This window comes from Oryzias latipes, chromosome 22, assembly GCF_053564925.1.
Source record: "Oryzias latipes strain Hd-rR chromosome 22, Olatipes_Hd-rR_3.1".
Lineage (NCBI taxonomy): Eukaryota > Metazoa > Chordata > Actinopteri > Beloniformes > Adrianichthyidae > Oryzias > Oryzias latipes.
In genome coordinates, this window is record NC_136258.1 from 13,613,403 (window position 1) to 13,638,719 (window position 25,317).

Here is a 25,317-nt window from a genome sequence, read left to right on the forward strand (position 1 = left end):
TTTGACAAACATTTGTTTCTGCCCCAGCTTCATACCTTGGACCTGACTGGACTTTCACCTTTCTACTGCTCTGTCCTACAAGCCTGGCGACTGTTGCTCTGCAAAAGGGAAATAGTTTCAACACCTGGAATATGGCTGTTCGAAGAACCCATTTTTGGAAACGACCTCCTCAACTCACAGATTCTGGTTTCTGCTACCATGAGGTCGAAGTTGAGAGATGCGGTCTGTGTGAAGCTTGGACATCTCCTAATGACTCCTGCTCCTGAGCTTTCTGCTTTTACCGGAATAAGATCTCTCAGAACATTGGAAAATCTCGTGAAGGAGATTTGTCTCTCCTTGCCTGTGTCCTATCAAACCTATGTGATGGATCCTATTGCATCTAGCCAGTGGGTGGATGGTGTGGATTTCATCTTTCCTCCTCTGCAGGTTTCTCCAGCCTGCGAGGGATGGCAGGAGGACGGAACTAAACTCCTGTCCTGGACTACTCCTCAAATAGGAACTTTTGAAACGATTGGGAAGAAGGCTTTATATCTTTTATGTGTTAAAGTTTTGAACTTGCGCTCCTTGATGGACGTCAGAGTGTCGAGGTGGGCTGAGTTGTTTGGCACGGGGTCTTCCCCGAGGGGCTGTTGGAGATCCCTGTACAAAGCTCCTGTTGAGAAACGGGTAGGTGACCTCCAGTGGAGGGTCGTACACGGGATCATAGCCACGAACAGATATCTGGTGCACCTTAATCCTGGCGCGGGGGATGGGTGTCCGTTCTGTTCTGTTGCAGAAACTGTGGAACATCTTTTTTTGCAGTGTCAACGTCTGACTGGACTTTTTTCTCTTCTTCGTTCTTTTTTTGAGGGGCTGGGAGAACAGTTTTCATCTGTGTGTTTCATTTATGGGCCAAAATATTTGGCCAGAAAGCGGAGAGTCCATGTTTTGTTAATTTTTCTTTCCGGTGAAGCCAAGTTGGCGGTATGGTTGACGAGGAAAAATCGGATACGGGGAGTTGGGTCTGACGATGTCCTGTTTCTTTTTAAAAGACTTTTGGTGGCAAGGTTGAACGTCGAATTTGGTTTTTATAGGCTCACACATGCACTTGATGTTTTTGAAAATATTTGGGCTGTACAAAATGTTTTGTGTTTCGTCAAGGATGACTCTTTAGTGGTAAATTTTTGAGTTTGTTTCTTTGTTTTTGTGTTTTTCTTTGATTTTTTGATGTGAATATTTTATTTGTTTAATGATGATTGGTCATTAAAGGTGTTTTGATACTCAAAACTCTTTCTTTCTTTCTTTCTTTCTTTCTTTCTTTCTTTCTTTCTTTCTTTCTTTCTTTCTTTCTTTCTTTCTTTCTTTCTTTCTTTCTTTCTTTCTTTCTTTCTTTCTTTCTTTCTTTCTTTCTTTCTTTCTTTCTTTCTCTTTCTTTCTTTCTTGCACTGCATGCTGGGAGATTGGTAGCGGCGTCAGCATGGACGGTGTGGGAGACACATAGTGATGTAACAACTGAAGCAGAATGGGCTCTGTGGTGGAGGGTGAGGTGGCCGCGGGCAGGTTCCTCGCTGTGAGGGTTGAACTGAACGGGTTTAAATTTTGTTTGATTAACTTTTATGCACCTGCAGAAGGTGCTCACAGAATCCCTTTTTTCCTCACTTTAGAGGATTTTTTGAAAAACTGTGATCCAGGGGACGTTATAGTGATGGGCGGTGACTGGAACTGCACGTTAGATTTTACTTTAGATAGAACAGGTGCAGAACCTCATTTCCAGTCATCATCGGTTTTATCAAAGATTGTTTCTGACTCTTCTTTGGTTGACGTGTGGCGGCTTAATAATCCCCAAACCAGACAATACACGTGGGCCAGGAATGTGGGTGGAAAATTGAGCCTCGCTAGACTGGACAGATTTTATATCACAGACAGTTTTAGAAACAGGGTTTATGGATGTTCCATTTATCCAGTTGCTTTTAGTGATCATCATATGATAACACTAGAATTACACCTTGGATCTTCTACAAAAGGAAGTTCATACTGGCATTTCAATGTGAAGCTTCTACTGGATAGAGTTTTTTGTGAGAAATTTGAGTTTTTTTGGGAGCTTTGGAGATGTAGAAGATCTGATTTTGTTTCTGTTAGCCAGTGGTGGGAGGTGGGTAAAGCACAAATACAGGTTTTCTGTCAGCAGTATACGAGCCATTCCACAGTTGCAACTAAGAGAGCAATATCTGCTTTGGAAGAAGAAATTTCTGGGCTAGAAAACACTTGTTCAACTCATAGTGCTTCACAAGGACAATTACTTAAGAGCAGACGGGGTGAACTGAGTTCATTTCTCCGTGAAAGGGCTAAGGGAGCTTTAGTTCGAGCTCGGTTTACCACCATCAGAGACATGGATGCTCCCACGTCGTTCTTTTTCAACCTGGAGAAATCTGTTTCTAGGAAGAAACAGATGGTCTGTCTGCGCCTTCTTGATGGGACTGTTACTACGAGTCCGGCTGCCATGAGAACTCTTGCGGTGGATTTTTATAGCGGCTTATTCGGAAAAGAGGACTGCGACAGCGACTGTGTGGATCAGCTGATGGAGGGACTCCCACGACTGAGTGACGCAGACAGGGATCTTTTGGACTCTACAATCTCCATGGAGGAATTGACTGCTGCTGTGGGTCAGATGGCGCTCGGGAGGTCTCCTGGTTTGGATGGGCTGCCGGCGGATTTTTATAAACACTTCTGGAAGTGCCTGGGCCCGGATCTACTAGAGGTGTTCAAGGATTGCTCACAGACTGGATTGTTACCTTTCTCATGCCGTCATGCTGTTCTCTCTCTTCTTCCTAAGAAAGGAGACTTAACTCTCCTGAAGAACTGGAGACCGCTTGCTTTGCTCTGTACAGACTATAAGTTGCTCTCTAAGGTCCTGTCCAATAGACTTAAGAATGTTTTAGGTGTAATCATTCACAGAGATCAGTCCTATTGTGTGCCTGACCGATCTATTATGGACAATCTTTTTCTTGTACGTGATTTATTTGATGTTTGCAAACACTGTGACACCTCAGTTGGACTATTATCCTTGGATCAGGAGAAGGCCTTCGATAGGGTTGATCATATTTATTTATTTTCTGCTTTGAGAGCTTTTGGTTTTGGAGAGTTTTTTACGTCTTTGTTGGCTCTTTTGTATAAGGAGGCTTTTTGTTTAGTCAAGATTGGTGGCGGACTGAGCAGACCTGTTATGGTTCAGAGAGGGATTAGACAGGGATGTCCACTTTCTGGACAACTGTACGCTATTGCCATTGAACCTTTTCTCCATAGGCTACGTACTCTGCTTACAGGATTGATGTTACCAGAAATGTCCCACAAACCGTCTCTTGTGGTGTCTGCATATGCAGATGACGTAACGGTTTTTGTTCGACATCAGGCAGATATTGATTCTCTGTGCAATGTTCTGGATCTTTTCCAAAGGGCTTCTTCGGCTAAGGTGAACTGGGGTAAGAGCACCGCTCTATTGTTGGGACGTTGGTCGGGCTCCACATTGCCTCTTTTGCCTGGGAATCTTGATTGGGGAACGGAGGGGATGAAGTTTTTAGGAGTTTATTTGGGCAGTGACGTTTTTCAGAAAAAGAATTGGGAGGGTGTCATGGAGAGAGTGTGTGCCAGACTGTCTAAATGGAAATACCTGCTGCTTCAGCTTTCCTTCAGGGGTAGAGTTCTTGTTGTCAATAACTTGGTTGCCTCGACACTTTGGCATAGTATGATGGTGTTGCCTCCTCCTGCAAGCCTCATCACTGCACTTCAAAAGACCGTGGTGGATTTCTTTTGGTCTGGTCATCATTGGCTAAGAGCTGCCATTCTCTACCTGCCGGTTGAGGAGGGCGGTCAGGGACTGATTGATATTTCGGCCCGTGTAGCTGCCTTTAGACTGCGGACAGCGCAGCGTCTGCTCCACGGTTTTGGACTGCCGTGGTTGGATACTGCATGTGTGCTGCTGAGGAAAGCTGGGGGTTATGGATTTGACAAACATTTGTTTCTGCCCCAGCTTCATACCTTGGACCTGACTGGACTTTCACCTTTCTACTGCTCTGTCCTACAAGCCTGGCGACTGTTGCTCTGCAAAAGGGAAATAGTTTCAACACCTGGAATATGGCTGTTCGAAGAACCCATTTTTGGAAACGACCTCCTCAACTCACAGATTCTGGTTTCTGCTACCATGAGGTCGAAGTTGAGAGATGCGGGCTGTGTGAAGCTTGGACATCTCCTAATGACTCCTGCTCCTGAGCTTTCTGCTTTTACCGGAATAAGATCTCTCAGAACATTGGAAAATCTCGTGAAGGAGATTTGTCTCTCCTTGCCTGTGTCCTATCAAACCTATGTGATGGATCCTACTGCATCTAGCCAGTGGGTGGATGGTGTGGATTTCATCTTTCCTCCTCTGCAGGTTTCTCCGGCCTGCGAGGGACGGCAGGAGGACGGAACTAAACTCCTGTCCTGGACTACTCCTCAAATAGGAACTTTTGAAACGATTGGGAAGAAGGCTTTATATCTTTTATGTGTTAAAGTTTTGAACTTGCGCTCCTTGATGGATGTCAGAGTGTCGAGGTGGGCTGAGTTGTTTGGCACGGGGTCTTCCCCGAGGGGCTGTTGGAGATCCCTGTACAAAGCTCCTGTTGAGAAACGGGTAGGTGACCTCCAATGGAGGGTCGTACACGGGATCATAGCCACGAACAGATATCTGGTACACCTTAATCCTGGCGCGGGGGATGGGTGTCCGTTCTGTTCTGTTGCAGAAACTGTGGAACATCTTTTTTTGCAGTGTCAACGTCTGACTGGACTTTTTTCTCTTCTTCGTTCTTTTTTTGAGGGGCTGGGAGAACAGTTTTCATCTGTGTGTTTCATTTATGGGCCAAAATATTTGGCCAGAAAGCGGAGAGTCCATGTTTTGTTAAATTTTCTTTCCGGTGAAGCCAAGTTGGCGGTATGGTTGACGAGGAAAAATCGGATACGGGGAGTTGGGTCTGACGATGTCCTGTTTCTTTTTAAAAGACTTTTGGTGGCAAGGTTGAACGTCGAATTTGGTTTTTATAGGCTCACACATGCACTTGATGTTTTTGAAAATATTTGGGCTGTACAAAATGTTTTGTGTTTCGTCAAGGATGACTCTTTAGTGGTAAATTTTTGAGTTTGTTTCTTTGTTTTTGTGTTTTTCTTTAATTTTTTGATGTGAATATTTTATTTGTTTAATGATGATTGGTCATTAAAGGTGTTTTGAAACTCAAAACTCTTTCTTTCTTTCTTTCTTTCTTTCTTTCTTTCTTTCTTTCTTTCTTTCTTTCTTTCTTTCTTTCTTTCTTTCTCTCTCTCTCAGGATGTAGCACACTGTTGATTTTGCCACTCCTAATTCTGTAGCAATTTCTGGCATGTTTTTTTTTCTGTTTTCTCAGCTTTATGACGGCTCCTTTCACCTGCGTGGAGAGCTCCTTTGACCGCATGTTGTCTGTTCACAGCAAAATCTTCAAAATGCAAGCACGAGTCCTCTAATCAACTCCAGGCATTTTATCTGCTTCACTCATAATGACATTACAAGGAAATTGCCCACACCTGCCCGTGCAATAGCATGGAAGTCAATTGTCCAATTACTTATGAGCCCATGAAATGAAGGGATAGTGCTTAAAAAATGCTTTAGTTTTTCACATTTTTATGCAATCTTTTTGTTCAACCCATGGAATAAAAGCTGAAAGTCTTCACTTCAATGGCATCTGAGTTGTTGTATTTAAAATTCACTGTGGTAATGTACATAAACTAAATTAGAAAGAATGTATCTCAGTCCAAATATTTACTGTCCTGACTGTAGATCGCTAGAGCAGACTAACACATTTAAATCATTTTATGCTTTTGTCACTTTCCCTATTCCTGAGCCTGTGGCGAAGTAGTGCCCAGCCGGTACTCTGTCTTTGCATGCAGTTTTACAGGTGCACATTTACTGTGTTTGCATGGATTAAGTTTGCTGTGCCCAAAGAGTTTGACACGTTGCAGCACAGTTTGGTTTAGTCCGGCCAGAAAAGCCTGTGATTTGCAGTAAGTAGAACTTTGTCAGGAAGGCAGGCTAAAATAAAATATTTTAGATGCCACTACTGCTTCAGTCGTTTGGTTTTACTCACAGCCTGGCTCAACAACATGAAGAAAACACTACTGATAAAGTCATAAAAACAGATGATGTGTGTCTTTGTACTAACCATGTCTGTGTAATCATAGTGTGCTCCATTATCATGTGTCTGTAGATGCTGAGAACTCCTTTGCACACCTCAACCTGGTTTTCTAAGAGTTTTGGAACATCCTGGCAGGGCTCCAATAGAAACACATTGGAGGAGTTGGTCAGGAACACCTACATGCATTAACAGATTAGCAAAGGTAGACCAGATCTAAAATAACAAGTAATAGGGGGACACATATTTTATTGCTCCTTTATAAAACAGAAGGTAAATAAGCAACCTTTTTAAATAAGCAACTTTACTTTCTTTCTAAATGCAACACTACAAAGATTTAAAACACATTCTGCTGAAGTTTTCATAACATGTTGCTATCAATGCATTTATCAAAATGATGGCTCAATTTTTTACACAAAATATCATTGGGTGTGAATAAAAAAGCAAAATATATGTTGGAATCTTAAGTAGATACTAATGGAAAACCCTGCATATCAATAAATAAGGTTTGTCTTAATTCACACAATAAATCCATTTGATATTAAAGTTAACCATCAAACAGTTTTACAAGTAAAAAGGGTTAAAGCAATGCTGGTAATTAAATAATCAGAACTGCTGATGATCGAACTTGAATGGACTTCTCTGAACAGCTGGACACGTTTTCCTTTTAGAAAGTAATAATTGTTACAGGAACATACCAACTAATAATATAATATTAATGCAATCTAATAAGAGGGAGAGTGTTATTTTACACCATCTTGGCAACAACAATGGAAATTGATGCTGCTGGGTTTAAAAAGATATCAGTAACTTCTTTTATTTCCTGGATGGTGTCATGAGTTAAAAAGAACCGTGGGCACAGACCTGTAGTGTGGGCTGGATGCCAGCATTGACGTCCATGTTCTGCTCCTCTGTGAGAAAGCCGCGACTGATTGCACTACTGAAGGAATAAGTCCTTCCCCAGCTGGATGAACGTTTGTGCCCAAGACCCTGAAACGTTGAGGCCAAGACATAGAGGGGAGCTTGGTTATTTTTAGTAAACATAAAGGATCAAAAGGAAAAATTAAAGATGCCACCAAAAACCGCTGGATGATGGTAAATTACTGCTGTATTTTAGTAAAGGGATGCATGTTTTGTCAGAGTGTAACAGGTTGATAAAAAGCCATGGCAACCTTCACAAAATGGTCAAAAAGAAATCTATTGTTTTATATTTCCTACTGCATTAAGTAAAAAGTATCTTTTGAAACTTAAATTTACAAACACGGTTTGTCATAAAATATATAAAACCTCTAGCAGTATTGCAGTTGCATTATCACCTGTGACAGAGCAATTTCACAACAAAACTACTTACACTGTAACTCCACTGCTGGCAGGAAATGCAAATTTACTTTACGTCGATGATATTTGTATTTTTACCTGGATAAGCTCATGGTTTGTCTCTGAGCTGAGTATCTGCTCAGGGTGATCATCCACTTCATCTCCCTGTATAGTTGTATCAGGCTCTGCCATGAAATTAGGCTTCTCTTCCAGGATCCATTTTCTGTATACTTTGATCACCTTCCTGGTTGCTGACGCTTCACAGGAAGGTAACAGGAAAGCCTTTGGAGGACAAATAGAAAACTGCATCAAAAAAGAAATTTTACAAGGAAAAAACACAAGTACGACATTTGCACTAAGTACTATTTAACCACCAGCAGAGGGCGACAAACAACTAACTATAGGAGCTCAATTCTTTGTTTAATTAAATTTCTATTATAGCTTGACTCAATACATTCAATTACAGGTACAATATTGTGCGGTGACACCACAGTACCTGGTGGAAGATTTCATTGACAAAGTTCACATTATCTCGCGTGGACAATAGGAGCGAATGCACCATCTCGTAGACCTGCCGGTGCTCCTCCTCAATGCTACACAAACTAGAGTCGCTGGGCCGTCGATCAGACAGTGTGCTGCTGTTTGAATGACTCTTCTCCGGTTCTCCTACTGGACCATTTGAATCAGCGTCCCTCTCCTTGTCTTGGCTGCTACTGCCTGCAGTGACAGTCTGGGAATAGCAAAGAGAGTAAGAATAGCGACCATAACACCTTCAGGACACCAATTTGATAGCAGTTTATAACCATGTTACTATTATTCTAAAAACAAATATTTGTTTGTAGTACAGAACAGTTCTGGTTTAATGTAAACTTTATGAATCAAATCCGAAAATCACTGTAAACTATAGGAAATCCTACATTTATTTGAGGTCCAAGTTATGCATCTATACTCAAATTATAAAAACATATTCACCTTTTTTGCATGTCTTACTTTCAAATCATTGGATAGCCAAAATAAAATCTAAAAATTCACACTTTCAACAAAATCCGCCAATTTTTCTAAATCTTACATTGTCTTTGTTAGACTACTAAAATGCTACAACAGCCCTAAGTATCTGAAATTGTAAAAGTCCTAATTTCACCCCAAAAAGATGAAAGACATCGAAAAGGACACTGCAGTGTTCACCTGAATGAGTTTGGGAATGACCTCTGTGCCGTTCTTGGTGCTCTGCGCTGCAGCAGCACAGCTGACATACTTCTTCTCCAGGAAGAAGGTGACCAGCCAATTGATGAAGGCTACACGGGGGGCCAGGTACTGGTCCCTAGTGCAGAAGGTGCTCTCATTGTTCCGTGTCACCGGCACATACAAGGGTTTTGGTCTGTAGTGAGGAAGCTCTGGCGGCACAAGTAATCACATTACTTATTACAGCTTTAAACACAACTTTCATTGATATCAAGTCACAATTTCAGAAAATTTGCTTACCTAGTAAAGGTTTATAAAGGTTTGTGAGCTTGCTGAAGGAGGGGAAAAGATGTGGGAGGTAGTACTTTTTGAAGAGGCTGAAGAGAAACCTAAAACCCGAGTCCTGATGCTCTTTGATCCTCCATTCTAAACTGGATGCCTGACAGACAGACAGATGGGAGAAAGGTGGACAAAATGACTTCAGAGTGACTTTAGCACACTAGTAAGTACATATTAGTAGGAAAAAACAAAAACATGGTAATTGCTTCACAGGCAGGTTATGTCAAAGTTAAAGAAAAAGGGTTTAAAGTATCATTAAAATGTATCATGTAATTAATAACATTTCAGTAAAGAAATAAAGCTATAACTGTAAAGGGTTATGAAGTTTTATAGTTAATCAACTATTAGGAGTCTTTATAAAAACTAGGAAAAAATGAACACATAAGTTGAGTTTTAAAAAGGACTGATTTCTAAAGTGGTTTTCTATTCTTTTTCTTTAAGGCTCCTAATTAATGGCTCATACTTGGAATCGTTGCAGCCAACAAATCAGCCTTGTTGAACTCTTTTTCTCGTTTGCAATGCAACAACTATTGTGTGATTTCTATGATCTTCAAAGCAAAAGTGGTTGATACCAAAACGAAAAAAAAAAAAATGAACGTGAGATAAATCGGAAAAGCACGATCCAACGTCAGACATTTCCATTTATGTGCAGATTCTCATTTCTTTACCAACCACAATAGGTAACAAATAATATTTCCCTTCCCCTTTAATCACCTCATAAAAAGCCAGATATATACATTTAAGAACATCGGTGACTGATCAGCAGAAAAAGTTAGTGCACGATCACACATAGGCTAAATTGCTGTTGTTAAAGAAAGCTGCCCCAAAATCCTCACGAAAGCACATCAGCTGAAATATACAAAGACAAAAAAAAACCTCTCCCTACTTTGAAACATGAAGGATACTCAGTTCTGGTCTGGGGCTGCATCTATCACAGTCTTAAATCTGTGCAGGATGTAATAGAATCTCAAGTCTATCAAGACATTCGGGAGCCAAATGTGCTGCTTAGTCTCAGAAAGCTTGGCTTCAGTCACCGGTTACAAGAGTTCAACAGGATAATGACAACCAGCTAAAAACACCCAAAGAGAGCTTTTCTAGTCATGAGCTAAATCCTATTGAACATCTCTGAAAAGAACACAAACAGCGCATTGGGGGAAGAAAAAAACCCCTAAATCAAGACAACTGGGGCAGTTATCTTTTTGAGGGGTGGATGAAAAACCTGTTAACAGCTGCAGAAGTCTCACTGACAATTACAGAAACTTTTTTTTTGAGGCAGTGATGGCCTCATAACAATTGTGCAACAAATATTAGGCGCCCGGGGCTATTTCATTAGCTTATTTTTCAAAACTCTTACGGAGCAAAGAAATTAGAACAGAGACAACATTTTTTTGGATGAATGTAGCTCTAACGTTTACCTGCTTTCATTTCAACATCCTATAGTTTACATTTGACCAGAGAAGTGTGTCATTTAAAAGCAGCACGAGCATGAAATACACAGAGCAAGTTGTGATGTTAAAGTTTGTCGTTACCTGAATGACCATGTATTTCAGCAGTGTTTCAAGTATGTAACATGTCGGGTCATCTGAAGCTTTTTCTCCTGCAACAGCTGGAACCAGGGGCGTAATCTCCTCTGGCACCACTTTAGCTGTCCAGATAAACAGAAAGACAACGACATTGTGTTGGACTTCAGGAGCTTCAATTATCATACAAGTGAACACAACATGGTTCAATGTCGTGCGTGTCTCGTCTCACCATCTGAGGCGGTGGAGTAGGGGTTGTAGATGATGGTGTCTAGAGTGCAGGGTCCTCGAGAGGATGGAACAGCAGGGAAGCCAGGCACTAAGCAGGCAAATATGAGGAACTGCTCCTCAGCACAGTTGTCCCGTAGGGCTTGAAGCCATAGGAGGAAAAGACGGATCCCCTCACAGCGTATCTAAACAGGAATTATAGTAACGCACACACCAAGAAGTCACACTTTAGCTGCTAATCTTAAAAATGTTTCAAACACTGCAACAACATTGCCTTGACAGAGCCACTTCGATAATCTTTTCATTTATGGTAAAAGTGTTCCCAGTGGTTTTTTTTAATGATCATTAAGCTGTTTTGAGCCAAAATAAAAAAAACTTTCATTTTCTAGGACAGTTTCTACACAGCTGCAGTAGTTCATTAGAAATTTGCCTCTGAGTCATGGGCTGGACAGTTGGCTCAGAGCAGCTCCGTCCCCCTTCCCCTTTCTGTTACTCTGTTACAACCCAACCTAACATTACTCGTACAACAGAAATGGCGAGCAATATCCGAGCTGTCCAGCCGTACAGTTCTGAGCCAGATACCAGCTCAGATGAGGAAAACAAAGACATAGATGCATCTAGTCGTCCATGCATCACAATGGAGGGGAGCAGAGAGCTTGTGGCCCGCTCAGTATATTTTCTATGCAATAATACAATCTTTTTTAACTGCATTTTTTTGTCTGCTCCTGATTCACAACAATTTGAATAAAGAAAATACTCAGAAATGCCACGTGTAGCTTTTTTTTTTAATATGGTTTCCTCTATCATCAAAGAAATGCTTCAAGAACATGTTAAAAATATCCAAATCATGTTTTTTTTAATCGGAATGGGTCTTTAATAATCATAACGATATGGTAACATTGTCTAAAACTTTTCACCTTGAATGAATTTCCAGTGTGTAGTAGTTTTTTCAGTATGGAACCTGTGTGAAAGAGTACAAAATGTCAAAAACAACACTAAAACAAGGATTTTTCCCCCACATACAACAATCAAAGGCAGAAAAATCCCACTAATCACCATCTGCACTGAGATAAATTGACCTTGATGTGCAATATTGTCAACTTGTGGGTGGAGTGACAAGGCTTCACATTTTCCTGATGAAAATTGAAATCAGTTGGAAAACAACACACAATTATGAAGGCAATCTGGTTCCACTGTAATCAAACGAGACACTGCTCTGATTACAAACCAGATGAGGTTAGTATGCGGGAGGACTTATGCTTGACAAGCTGAAAGTAGCTGTTTGCTTATGAGGACAATGTGGGCTGATAGTCATTTTGACTGATCCCTGAAGTGATTTGGAAATTAGGATTATGGCTTCAAAACTTTGATTTGTCCTAGGTCCAAACTAAAAGAAATAAAAAATTAAGAAATATAAAAGGTTGTGCATGGTAGTAGAGACCATTTTCGGTAAAAGCATTAAATTGTCATGAAGCTTTTGTATTGATTTTAATGTCTCATGCTTAAAATGTAGGAGAATACAACTTCTTCATTGCCCCTATTCTTAAATGTATCTGCCCTAATTATAGATAAAAACAAAATAAATAGTTGTAAGATAAAATATATGAAAGGCAGGTTTAACGAATAACACACTTTCTTTTTATTGTCACTTGAAGTGAGCCAATTTTACTTTTCTAGAGTATTTCAAGGGGACTTTGACATTATTTTTTAGCAATTTTCCACTATTTCATTTCAGTCAACTTTACTTAATCTCTTAAAACCTGGTGTCCACATGTGTCGACATCACATCTTGGGTTACATTATCACAGTAGCTAATTCCGCATAACTGGGGCTCTGTGACTATAAATTAAAAATGGCATATCAAGCAAAAGCTCAGGTCTTTAAGAGGTCAAGACTGTGTATGTACGATGCTAACACAGTTTTTTTCTACAGTGTATTAAACATAAAACAGAATAAAACGGAATTAGGCAGTGCAAAGAGGAATCGGTGAAAGCTGATTCGCTGTGGCGATCCTTAAAGGGATATGCAGAAAGGTGAACAAAGTCATTCAAATGTTAGCAAATTTTCAAAGTACATACCTATACTGTGAAACTGCCATCTGTTGTAGATTTTCTCTGGCAGAAGTTGAAGAATTTTCTGAGGAAAAATAACAAGTTTGAATTTACATTTGAAGACACGCTAGATAGAAAAGATCAAGTAGGATTCATAAAAAATTAGAACAGATTATATGGTTGCTTCTCTATGACTTCTGATGAAACACACCTTCAGCAATTAACAATAAATTCCAACTGAAAGGGTTAATTCTGCTTTATTCTAAACAGATTCAGTCAGTTAATGATCTCTAGGACTGGTAATTAAAATCTCAAGGAAGAAATGTACTCTATTCTGATTTACTGAATCTAAAGAGTGAAAAGTGTTTGTATGAATTGAATCTTTGTTGAAATGGATTGAAATGAATTGTTACACCCCTATAATCTACACACATTTCTGAAGACATTACAAAGATGTAGTTACTTTTTCTTTTCCCAACAAACATGAAAACCTTCTGACACATTATAACACTCAACCCCTCAGCAGTAACCACTTCATAACTCAGCTGCTGCACTCCAACCTTTCCGCAGCCTATCATTATTACTCCTTACTGACAGTAGTGACGGGTTCCCCAGGTCCCTTTAGAGACGGTAAGGAAAGACTGCAGAAAAACATGTTTGGACTTTTAGTTCAAAATGATTTCACTGTGAGCAACTGATGCCCCTCCGGCTCGTTTCTCATCATCCTGACTGACTTCACGATAGCAAATGTCAAAGTCTGTACCATCTTTACTGCTTTATGTATGCAGCTCTGACTCACTCAACCGGACAGGCAATCCTAGGCAGCATGCTAAGGGGTTTATCTGTCCAGAAAACTGAGGAAGACGAGCGGAAAAAGGATTCAGAGCATAGCAGCAAAATGAAATGCTCTCAAATGAAAAACAAATAAAACATTTCCAGCACCACATTGAAGCAGGAAACAGATTAGAAACAAGTTTGCTTAACTCCATTTCATTTGAGTCAACAACTGCTTCCTGATCATCTTTTATTTCTTCTAACTTTCCTCTTATGTCCTTTGTGACTACATCCTTTCATTATCAGTGAAGGCTGAGGCACAGTAATCTATACAAACCATAAAGAAGAGGAAGATGATAATACGTGAGGATCAACTTCTCTCTGATCCACAAACGTGATGATATGCATGTACAAGCTTCAGACTACGTCTTGGGATTGATCCCACATGGGATTATTCCAGTTCTTTCCAGGCGCTGTTCTGGTCTCCTTCACTTTGTCTCCTTGGACCAGCAGAGATGTTATGCTAGGCAGTAACACAGCAGGGTAGCCTTCCTAAGCCTTTCTCTGTGTGTGGTTTGTGTGCACACAGACACAAAAACAGTCTAGCTTTTTACAAAGCATCTAAAGGGAATAAGATGGAGAAGCTTGCTCAGAAAACCTCCCTGTGGAGAAGGAATGGAGGCAACAATAAGGAATTTACTGGCTGATATGAAGCAAATGCAAAGTCCACTGGGCAGGAGGTTGGAGGAGATTCTTTAATGCGCAGCCATACTCCAGCATAAAGATAGGAGCATTACTGTGGCGCAACTACAGCCTTAACACATTTACATGATCCGTACTTAGGTTTCCAGTGGTGGAGCTTGAACATGAACAGAATATACTGTGGACTACAAGGGCTTTTGATGACAGCAGTAGAGCTGCAGTGTTCTAAGAAGAAAGCTTGTCATTTACAAAGTATTAAAGATTTTTGACAAGGTGGAAGTGATTAAAACACACAAGGGCAATGAGAACTCAAAGTTACGAACAAGATGAACTTAAACACATACGTAAAGGATAACTATTCTTATCAATATGCAAATACATGCAGCATTAAAACTTTGCCAACCAATTTAAAATTAGGGATAAAATTTAGTCACGGAAATTTCATTGGATTCATGATGGAAATGTGGCCATTACACACAGCCCAACTGATTCTACAGTGTAAAATGTTTTTTTTTTAACTTTATTATCTTCTTATTTAAAGACATTTTGTTAGCCACCCAACTGTGTGAGCACTACAAGTCCATATTTGCATCTTAGTCAAATGTCTTTCCACGATCCATTCATTTTCCTTTTCCTTCATTTACATAGAACCCTTGGTAAGATGACGTAAAAAAAAAAAAAGGAGCAAAACCCAAACCTCTGAGATGGAATAACTCTCATAGGCCTCCTTTACACTGCAGGTCTTAATGCTCATATCCGATTTTCTGACTATATCCGATTTTTTTGACGACCCGCTTACATCATCTTTTAAAAGTGACCCGTATCTGATTTTTGCATTTACACTATACATTGCTGAAACTATCAAACTTAGACGTTCTGAGGGAATACGTAGCAGCATTTCCGCCTTCCGCGGACCTCTTTCGGATGTTTGTGATTGCGGTTGTCATGGAGGCAAGTCGGCGACGGAAGGAGGCGTTGCCTTGGGCGCTCCAGAGGGGAGAGGAAAAAGGAGGGCTGCTCGGCCGTCTTATATGCTCTCTATGAGTTTTGAATGAGGAAGTGTTTGCAGACGTTGTGCTGTCCGAACAGTTTGATCCAAGTGTTGAACCTTTCCTGCGGGATGACTTCTCTTTTCTGACCGTAGTCAGAAACACACGGGAGATTTCCTCGGGGTTCTCTTTTCCGTTCTGAACCCTCAGCCTCCAGAGTGGGTTAAGAAAGACTCCAAAACTTTTGGGGGAGACACCTTATTTTTAATTTACGGTTCTCCGACAGTCCCCCGCTCCGCGCTCACACTCACTCTCTCTCCTTACACAAACACACACGCAAGCGCGCGCGCTCACACACAGTCCCCATCATACACGCCCCCCAAAGAAATAAACGGTTTCTAGCCTGTTCATAGCAACGGTGTCCCGCTTCATTAGTTACCGTTTGGTAACTAATGAAGTTAGTTACAAAGGTAATGGACCGGACATAACAGCGGTTTCCAACTACGGTCTGAAGCCTGAGGCTGAAAGGTAACACGCTGACAGCAAAATCAGCGCACAAAAGCACCTTAATAAGTCATGTGATCTCAGTTGGTGGTGTCCTGAGTTGACGTCACTGACGTACGACTCGCATTTACTGGGGAATATCCGATTTGTCTGCTTACATGGCACACGCAAATGCATGTATCCGATTCGTTTCCGATTTATTTCCACATATGAGAGAGGCCTGTATCCGATCTGAGAAAAACGGAATCCATGCGCTTTTTTCCTGCTTACACGTTCACCGGTCATATCCGATCTGTGCCACATGAGAGGAAAAGATCGGAATTGGGTCACTTGAACCATGCAGTGAAAAGGCGGCCTTATATACATGTAGAACCATGATACTGCTTTTATTCACTGATTGAGCCAGTTGGTGGCAGCATAGTGCAACTTGGCACCTTTCCCAGGTCTTAATACAAATGGTTTCAAGTTACCTTTGTAATTGCTAAAGATGTGTACATTTTGAAACAATAAAACCATACTAATTTTAGGTGGAGAAAAGAAGCTCATTTGAAGATGTCAAGGAAGGTTCTCATTCACTCAGATGATGTCACAAAGTGGAATCACGGCATCTACACTTTGCATACCTTTTTAAAACTCTCATCACGACTGTTTACTTAAAGTTTTACTATTTTTAGAGCAACAATTTAACAAAAACGTTTAGATTACCATAACAGTTTCCACATTAATTTAACTACTAGAATCTGTAAATAAATAGTAAATAAATGGGCCTACAAACTAAATTGTTAAAATGTCTTGGTCTGCAATCGGCCAGTTTGCTTTTCATTAATCAGCTTAGCTAGTTCATTAATAAACACATTTGAATTAATTATAAGTCACAGGCTTCACTGTACGTCTACCAATAGGCAAACACATGAATTTGATCTTCAGTCTTAGAGAAAGGAAAAAAATGTCTTTGTCAGTCAGAATCTGCAAGTTGTCCCACTGAAACAGACGAGAGAGGTGTGTAATGTTCATCAGAAGTACACTTTGACTGTAAGAGACAGAAATGTAAACAAGAGTTATGGTCATGGTCAAGTTTGCCGTCTGACTGTTTAAGGATGTGGACAGGTGGCTTTTAAACAGATAACCAGTTCAAACAGGGGAAGTTAACAGAGGTGACAAGTGGATGATAGAAGAGCTTCTTAGTGAATTCTTGCTTGTCGGTAGCTGATAAATACATATTTTCTGAATCAATTTACAAATAAATTGCTTAAAAATCCTAAAATGTGATTTCCTGGATTCTTTTCTCAATTCTGTCTCTCACAGTTAAGGTGAATCTGTGATTAATACAGATTTTTTTTCTCACTTTTTAAATTGAACAATTTACAAAATCTGTGACTGACAAATACTTTTATACCTCACTGAATTTTTTTTTTTAAAGGAGAAGGCTCTGTTTTGGTTGCCACCACATTATATTTTAAGTAACTGGGTAATAAATTCTGCCAGAGGCATTACTGAATATTTATAATATATCTATAAATATTTATTTACTTAAACCAATTTAAAAAAGAAAAGTAAACAAGCCAAGGTTCTCAGTACACCACAGTTTTCCGTTACATGTGGACTCTAAACATAACAACACTCGGTACCTCCCCAATCCAACTTTTAATCTAAACCCAGCAAACTATTTTAGCAAAGTTCTCATTTTACTGGTATAACATTGAAAAAAATGGCAGCGAGAATGACAGGAGGATTAAAGAATGCTGCGTCAAGTCCTGCTGACAGAGAAAAAGGTCACGATGAGGCCATATCCTGAAGAGAACATGGGAGATTCAGACTTCCCTCCGACTTTGTTGGTGCCAAAACTGTCCTTTAACCTGCCTCTCATCCTTAGCGACAGGCGGATCACACCGCCCTCAGACTCTGTGAGGGCATCTGCAGTCACGGGGGACTACAAACAAACCTTTTAAGGCCTGAGAAGCTCAATTCAGTCTTGTGACTGTCAAAGCACACTTATGAAACAGAGAGAGCTCGAACATTTACTGACTAATCAATGATTATCTACAGCAGATTTTTTTTAGAGAGTTATAAAAAAAAGTTCTAAGGAGAGGCATAAAGAATCCATCCTTAATTACCCATATTAAATCATCATCATAAAAACAAAACAGAACTAGACGTACCAGCATTGTTAAACTCCGCGCAGGACAAAATTTGAAAAGTCACTGTGGTGAGCAGCTCTGCTCAGCTCTGCAATTTGCATAGCCTATAATCGCAAATCTTTTCCTAATAATGTATAAATAAAAACTGTTTTTAACCATAATCAATGCTGAAAAATATTTTCAGATCAAGACAGAGAATTATTTAACTGAACTAAGACTGAAATCAGATCTAGACTTACAAAACGTAAAAATTATTTAAAGCTTTTCTTCTTATTTTGCCCAATGTTTTCTAAATTATAGTTATTTATTAAAGCAGATGTATTATTTACATTTTATTATTGGTTGATTCCCAAACCAAAAACATCTATAGTAATACACCTAAAATCAAAACTCAAGTGATGATTAGATATTTCTGCTAAAGAACAATGACGCAACATCATCGTTCACTTTTTATCCTCTTATTGTTATTTAACAACTCAACAGCATATTGCCCCAGTTAATTTGGTTCAAAAACCTGTGAAATAAGCAGACACCAATTTAAAGTAATAACACAATGACTAATAAAATGTACCACCCAGTAAGATCAGACGAAAAACTGCAGCAAAAATGTAGTAACTTACTGAATTACATAAACGTCAAGTGTCTGACAGTTATGGTGCAGCATCAACAGCTTCAGTGCTGGATGCCTTTAATGGCAGCAGACACAAAGGAAAACCAGGAAGGGAACAGTGATGCTATTCATTGAGCGGGGTGGTGTGCATCTGTAACATTTAACAGCAGACAGCAGGGATCGGCATTTGAGATCACACTCCCCAACAGCAAACAACCTAAAGGGGTCACAACACACCTCAGGCTGACGGTAATGTCATAACCAACTCGCACTGAGCACGCAAGCTGTTGTATTTCTTAAATAAAAACGCAAAGAGGCTGCTCAGGTTAAAAAAACAATTTCAAGGGACAATCGTTTTACCTGTTGTATGTTCTAAGGTTATGAACACATGCTTCTAGGGGAAACCAACAAAACCAGGGGCTTTGCTCCTTTATATTTGATTTTTTGCATGCTGTGAACTATTAAAGCATGCCACAAACACCAGCTTTTGTCACAGACATTATCAGTTTACTCTGTCGTCTAGAGTAAGCTGGACAGAAGCCGCAAGAGCTTAAGACATAATTAGGAAAAACTCTTGGTTTAAATCCGAACCGTATGTTACACCATTATACGAATCACGGGGAAAGGTAAGTGTTGCATACCATTATAACATGACACCAGGTTTATAAGCCAACTAAAAAGTCTTTCTTTGTTGCTCATTTATGAACACATTTTTAAAAAGGATTTCTAAAAAGGTTTTATTTTTTGTTGTTTTGTATTCAACAAATCATATATCGAATCGAAACACAAAACTGAGGTTTGAACCAAATCGTTGCATCCCTAGACATACCCTGTGAAAATGATGAGGGACACAAATATTACAAACCTTAGAGTCACAGATGTATTAAAATTCATTGTACTTCACATATAACTGCACTATTACAAAAAGAAGAATTATCAGGCCACACAAAAACTCTAATATGACCCCGTGTTACTGATGCAATCTTTGGGAAGTAACTCTTGAGGTTTAAATTATGATCAAATATGGTCTAGCGTGCCTCACACAATAAGGTAAGTGAAAGCCCACAAAGTACCAGAGCTAAAGATCAAAGCCACCCTCTATCTGCCCTGTCAACACAACTCAAAGTAAACTCATCTACTGAGGACAAGGGTAAAAGCACACGTTATCACAGTCAGGGGCTAAAATGGGACAAACGACGGTTAATCTGCTTTTAATATTAGCTCTTTCTGAAAGGAAAATATTAAGGAGGAATAGATTCAGCATCCGTTACCCCATCTAATAGCAGTACGTTTTAATAGGAGAGTTGTTTCTTTGTAACAGTGGCAAAAAAGGCAGTGGGGTAAAAAAATTACTGATGTATGTGCGTTCGGATGTACACAAAGTGCTAAAAAACCAAACTATGACGTAATAATAATAATAAGGACCTTAAGAAACCAGAGTAATAAGCCCCAATTATTTCAATTAACACTTAAAATACTTATTGGAATTATTTTTACTCAACTGTAGTGAACAAACAGCCAGAAAACATAAATTTTCTTTAAAAAGTATTGCAATTAGTTTTAAAAGCTACTAATTAATATATGAATGGACTCAAGTTTAGTACCATTCTATATTAAGCATTTATATTATAAATAATCCTATACTAACATGAAATACTTCCAAGGACTGTCTTCAGTCAGTGTTGACCACGAATTAAGGATCATTGCTCCCCTAGTGATCAGACACACTAAAACCCAATAGACCAGACAAAAAAACCAGTCTGGCTTCCATGTGATCTGTTGCCATCCATAAAGACCTGCCCAAAGCAAATGCAACCAGAGAACTGCTCATTTGTAATGGAAACCTGAGCTGCATCTGCAGTCAGGTGGGAAAACAGGGTACTAAGGTACTTTAACCTGCAGATCCAACTTGCTTTGCACACACAAACACGGTCCATATCTTTTGCTGCAGTTGTATACATACTTAGAGCTTAAAAATGATAGTCACAAGGGGATGAGTGAGCTACCACTCTTTTCAATTGATCATATCCCCGGATTTTCACATTTTCTAACGTACATTTAGAATCTTACAAGGAATACTTTGAACTTTGATGTTTTCACCCCAGCTAAACTAAAAAAAAAAAAAAAAAAAAAAAAAAAGGCTGATGCAGTGCAAGTCGTCAATAGGCAGAAAATGTCAGAACAGAAAATTTGAGATGACTTACTTCAAAAATAAAGAGGATGGAGTCCAGCTCCTCCCTCTGAGATTTGTTCCCTAAAATGAAAACAGAATCCGTTCAATACGCAGGTTTGCAAAAGATATGTCCAGAAACAAAGTTGCAGTGAGTATAAAAAATTGCAAGAATAAAAATGTTTATTTTTAGCATTATCAAAAAGAAAAAATGTAACTTTGAAATAATACAGCACAAACAAGTCAATGTACAAGATGCATAATGGCGGAAAAGAGAAATATTTTTACAGGTTGAATAAAGGCTAACTTTTAATTCCAATTTTCCAGGGGTATGAATAATTTCAAGCTTGACTGTCTACAGTGAAATCTGATTCTCCTGCTTGCAACATTTTGAATAAAGCCATTTTCACACAGTCTGCTAAAAAAAACACTGGATCGATACTCAATCCTATAGTGGGAGACTGCTTGCTAGCTTACACTCCTGCCAGCTAAATTTAGAACAAATGGGCTGCTATTTTACTTCCAACGTGAGCAAATGGGACGCTATGCTACTTGGCTTTAGCTTCTTTATTGGCTTAGCAAGCAAGGCACAGCACAATAGCTGAGAAAAGGACAAAGTAACCCAAAAAATTCTGTTAATTTAAATGAAGCCCATAAAATAAAAAAGAATGTCAACAGAGTTGACCCAAAATCCTACAGGGAATCATTCAAATTTACTAATCAACTAATATTGTTTGATTTAAACAAAAAAAAAAAAAAACTTTAAATAAAAATATATTTTACTTACCTTTTTGTTTTAGGTTGCTTTCCAGTGTAATGAAATTTTCATAGAAGATAAAATAAATCTGGGAGCAGTTGCCCTCAAAGAATGCTTTTAGTTCAGTCTTGTCGTTGATATCTAAGGGAAAAAGAGGCAAAACGTTCATATTAATACAAATCATAAACATATCCCCAGCTTATCGAGGAAAAGCCATGTACTTTAACGCATCACAAACAATGTCACATCTGTTTATTTGGGTAGATATCTAATCTTGTGGCAACAGATCAACTTGAGAATAACCTTGAAATGCAGTAGTTTATAGAACTAATGTAGGGCAGTGGGGAAGACAGACGCTCCTGCCGTTTTGTGACATTCCTGCTGCATTGTAGTCTGATTTGGTGAATAAAATTAAGGGAGTAAACTCTGCCAGACAAAAAAAAAAATCAAATTTTGAAGCTGTTGCTGTATCCACCATGATTGCTACTAAAATTACAGTGCTGTTTTAGGACCAGCTGATCAGAGCTGGATATCATCTTCTCAATCAATAAGCTGAAAGAGAAGTGCCATTAGCAACCAATGCTTCTAGGATTCACTGACCTGACCACACTATTTGACCTGGTAGCAGTGATAGGCTGTTTAAGATCCTATAAAGGATTGGCTGCCCTCCAGTTATACACAGCATGGTCAAAACATCTTACAGGAAAACAGAACAGTCCACCTATTCAGATCACCGTCTGTGGAACTTTCTTCTTTATTCTTCTCCGACTATACCAAGGGGGACTTTCTCTCACTAGAACTGATGACAGACAAAGTTTTCAAATTTGCCCACCAAGGTGCTGTGGGTTTTCATCTGCAAGTTACCGTTTGCTGACGATGGAGCTCCCATAACACATACCGGTACTGCTTTTACTCCTTGAATGTTGGAGTAAGCGGAAGGAATTTTAAAGCTGAAGTTGTAATGGCCTTACACCAACACGGGGTGTGGAACAACAAACCTCTGACTCAGACCAGCAGGATGCACGTTTACCAAGCCTGAGTCCTAAACACCCCCCCCCCACACACACACACATGCACAACAGTGAATTCTAGGCTGTTTCATTTTAAAAACTCTATATCTTCTTGTCAAAAATAGGCAACTAAATGTTGTGGAAAATATGGAATCCCAGTGATATCTCTACTGTTCGAAGGCAAAGCTTCTAATCAATCTATTCTAGAGAGTCAGTGAGATTTCAGCAAACCTATGCCTTTTATTGTACCAAAATTTGGATATACCGAAACCCAGCATTCTGAATGTAGCTATAAAAATAAAAAAAAACGCTCAAATTTGCCTTGTATAGAAGACTTGTAATTTGTCATACTGACACAATATGTGCTAGGCCTGGTGTAAATTATCAAATCTGGGACAGGGCAAGAAAACAAAAATTAACATTCACCTAATGTTGCTATTCCCCCTGTACCATATGGCTAACTGCAGGAATCGCAAGAACTGGCCAGGTCCTAGGGAGAATTGGACTTGTGTCCCATATTTCTAGAGTCATCTTGCCAGGACTTAATGCTGTGATAATGAGGACACATGCTGATGCAATTGACTCAGACGTGGAATCACTCAAGGCAACGGCATCTACAAGGCAAGCAAATGGAAACATGTGCAACTATGGAAGCGATTCTGTAGCATAATTAAAAAAAAAAGTCAAAACCAGAAATGCTTTTTCATTTTCAAAATGAAGTTGCATTTTTGACTCAAAATGAAAAAAGGAAAAAGCAATCCAACAAAATGCTTTTTCATTTTCTACTTCAACACAGCTAATTCTGTCACTTAATTAAAATGATAATGAAAATAGTATTCAAAATTTCATTTTCAAAAGGTTCTCTGGTAAATGTGTAGCAAAATTCATTTAGAAATGTCTAATTTGACCATTAAAATGGAATAACAGAAAAGCTTTTTAATTTAAAAAATGAGTCTGCATCAAATGACTCAAAATTAAAATGAAAAATCAATACTTCAAAATGCTTTTTCATTTTCTACTTAAAAATCTGCTTATTCTGTGCCATAATTAAAACCAAAATGCAAAGAGGGGATTGCATTTTCATTTTACCATTCGCACTGCGAACACAGTCGCAGGCAGAAATGCTGCTACGTAGTCCTGAGAAGCTGGGTACAATCATCAGGAGTGCACAGCCGTCACAAAGCCCTCTCCTCTGCCGCTAACACAAAGCTACAAGCCTGGCCCCACTGCGGCACTGCTCCTAGTCTGTCTGTGTCTTTTAGCAGCCGGACACACGGAGATAGCACTGATGACATCGTCCTGCCTCCGCGCTGGAAATGTTAAGTGGAATTGAATTATGAGACGGTGTTTGCAGTGTGGATGTTAATTTGATGCAGCCTCATTTTGAAAATGAAAAAGCATTTCTGTTTATCCATTTAATAGTCAAATTAGACATTTCTAAATAAATTTTGCTACACATTTACCAGAGAACTTTTTGAATATGAAATGTCAAATACTATTTTCATTATCGTTTTAATTACGTGACAGAATTAGCGGTGTTGAAGTAGAAAAGGGAAAAGCATTTTGGTGGATTGCTTTCTCATTTTAAGTTTCAGTCAAAAAATGTAGCTTTATTTTGAAAATGAAAAAGCATTTCTGGTTTTGATTATGCTACAGAAGTGCTTCCATAGTGCAAAAAGCAACACTGCGCAAAAGGAGAAATGAACCAGCAAAACAGAAGTAAAGCCTCACAATCAAGCACTTAATAGACTTACTTCAAATAGACTCATCAATGCATGACTAAACATTTAGGATAAATCTTTAAGAAAGTAGAGTTTCTAGCAAGATCCCACTGAAGTAAAACCTGACATGACATTGACCCACATCCGCAGCAAATACTTTTTTGCTGATTGGAGCAGAAACCTTTAAAATGAGAGGAGTTCAACTTAAGGTATGTAAATATACATCAAAATGTTCCAAAAAACCAATAATGTTTGGCAATGAACAAGGTCCAAAACCTGCTTTGTGTTCTTCTGGCCAACTTCCTGTGGTTTTTTCACCAAGGACAGTTAATCATTTAGTTAAAAAGCTGGTTTAATACTACAGTTTTTATGCAAATACAATTAAAAAGTATTTCTATTGCCACAAAAATTATTTAAGCAGAAGTCATAACTCCTCTCTTTGCGTAAGACTAAAGCCCTATTTACAAAAGTTTACTTAGAATACGCTAATTGTAAAAAGCATATGGTATCCAATAGTGTTAGTAGCCCCAATCTTATTGCTGTTGACATAATTGAGAAAATTCATTTTAGAAAGGCAACTTTTAGACAAACATCCAAAGGTTTTTTTTTCCCCCTATTATAAAAGGTGTAAGGATAATGGCTTTATGATTCTATATACTAAAGCACCATCATTGAATCCTAAACTTGAGTAACAATGAAAGATATAGCAAAAATGACAGGTTTATTATTTTAGCAAAACTGGTATACAGAGCATCAACAGAACACCAAAGTCTTAGAGCAAGAGAAATTACAATGGCATCCTTAATGGTATACCAAATCATTTTAAGGACACAAAGGACACTGTAGCTTTCCAAAACATTTAAGCCTGTTGTAAGTCAGCATTAGGAAGAATGGATTGTATTCTTAGTTTGATTAAATGATGAATGCCAAAGATTTTCACATTTGATTCATATAAATATATGTGTTGTTTTTTTTACACACTGCTGATGCGGTATTTCATTGGTTTGCTTTTATATGCGAGTCTGTGAAACTGTCTGGAAATCCAATAAAGATTCAACAAAAAGAAAAGTTAAAAGGAGGAAAACTGGATAGTTTAGCAAGTCCTCTGACTATCACGCTGAAATTTAGATATTCA

The 25,317-nt window shown here is 38.9% G+C and overlaps 1 protein-coding gene across 11 annotated transcripts in view; it reads right to left on the reverse strand.

Annotated features, from left to right (window-relative positions):
• Positions 1-25,317, reverse strand: part of ralgapa2 (Ral GTPase activating protein catalytic subunit alpha 2) — a 114,010-nt gene that overhangs the window by 77,576 nt on the left and 11,117 nt on the right. For all 11 annotated transcript variants that reach the window (XM_078940710.1, XM_078940706.1, XM_078940709.1 and 8 more), the window contains exons 2-13: positions 21,482-21,592; positions 20,729-20,778; positions 12,835-12,892; positions 11,674-11,717; positions 10,761-10,941; positions 10,538-10,653; positions 8,970-9,108; positions 8,673-8,881; positions 7,984-8,217; positions 7,587-7,769; positions 7,035-7,160; positions 6,201-6,349 (exon numbers count right to left, since the gene is read on the reverse strand). In XM_078940710.1, the coding sequence (XP_078796836.1) occupies positions 6,201-6,349; positions 7,035-7,160; positions 7,587-7,769; positions 7,984-8,217; positions 8,673-8,881; positions 8,970-9,108; positions 10,538-10,653; positions 10,761-10,941; positions 11,674-11,717; positions 12,835-12,892; positions 20,729-20,778; positions 21,482-21,592 (1,600 nt within the window). The remainder of the gene's footprint in view (positions 1-6,200; positions 6,350-7,034; positions 7,161-7,586; positions 7,770-7,983; positions 8,218-8,672; positions 8,882-8,969; positions 9,109-10,537; positions 10,654-10,760; positions 10,942-11,673; positions 11,718-12,834; positions 12,893-20,728; positions 20,779-21,481; positions 21,593-25,317) is intronic.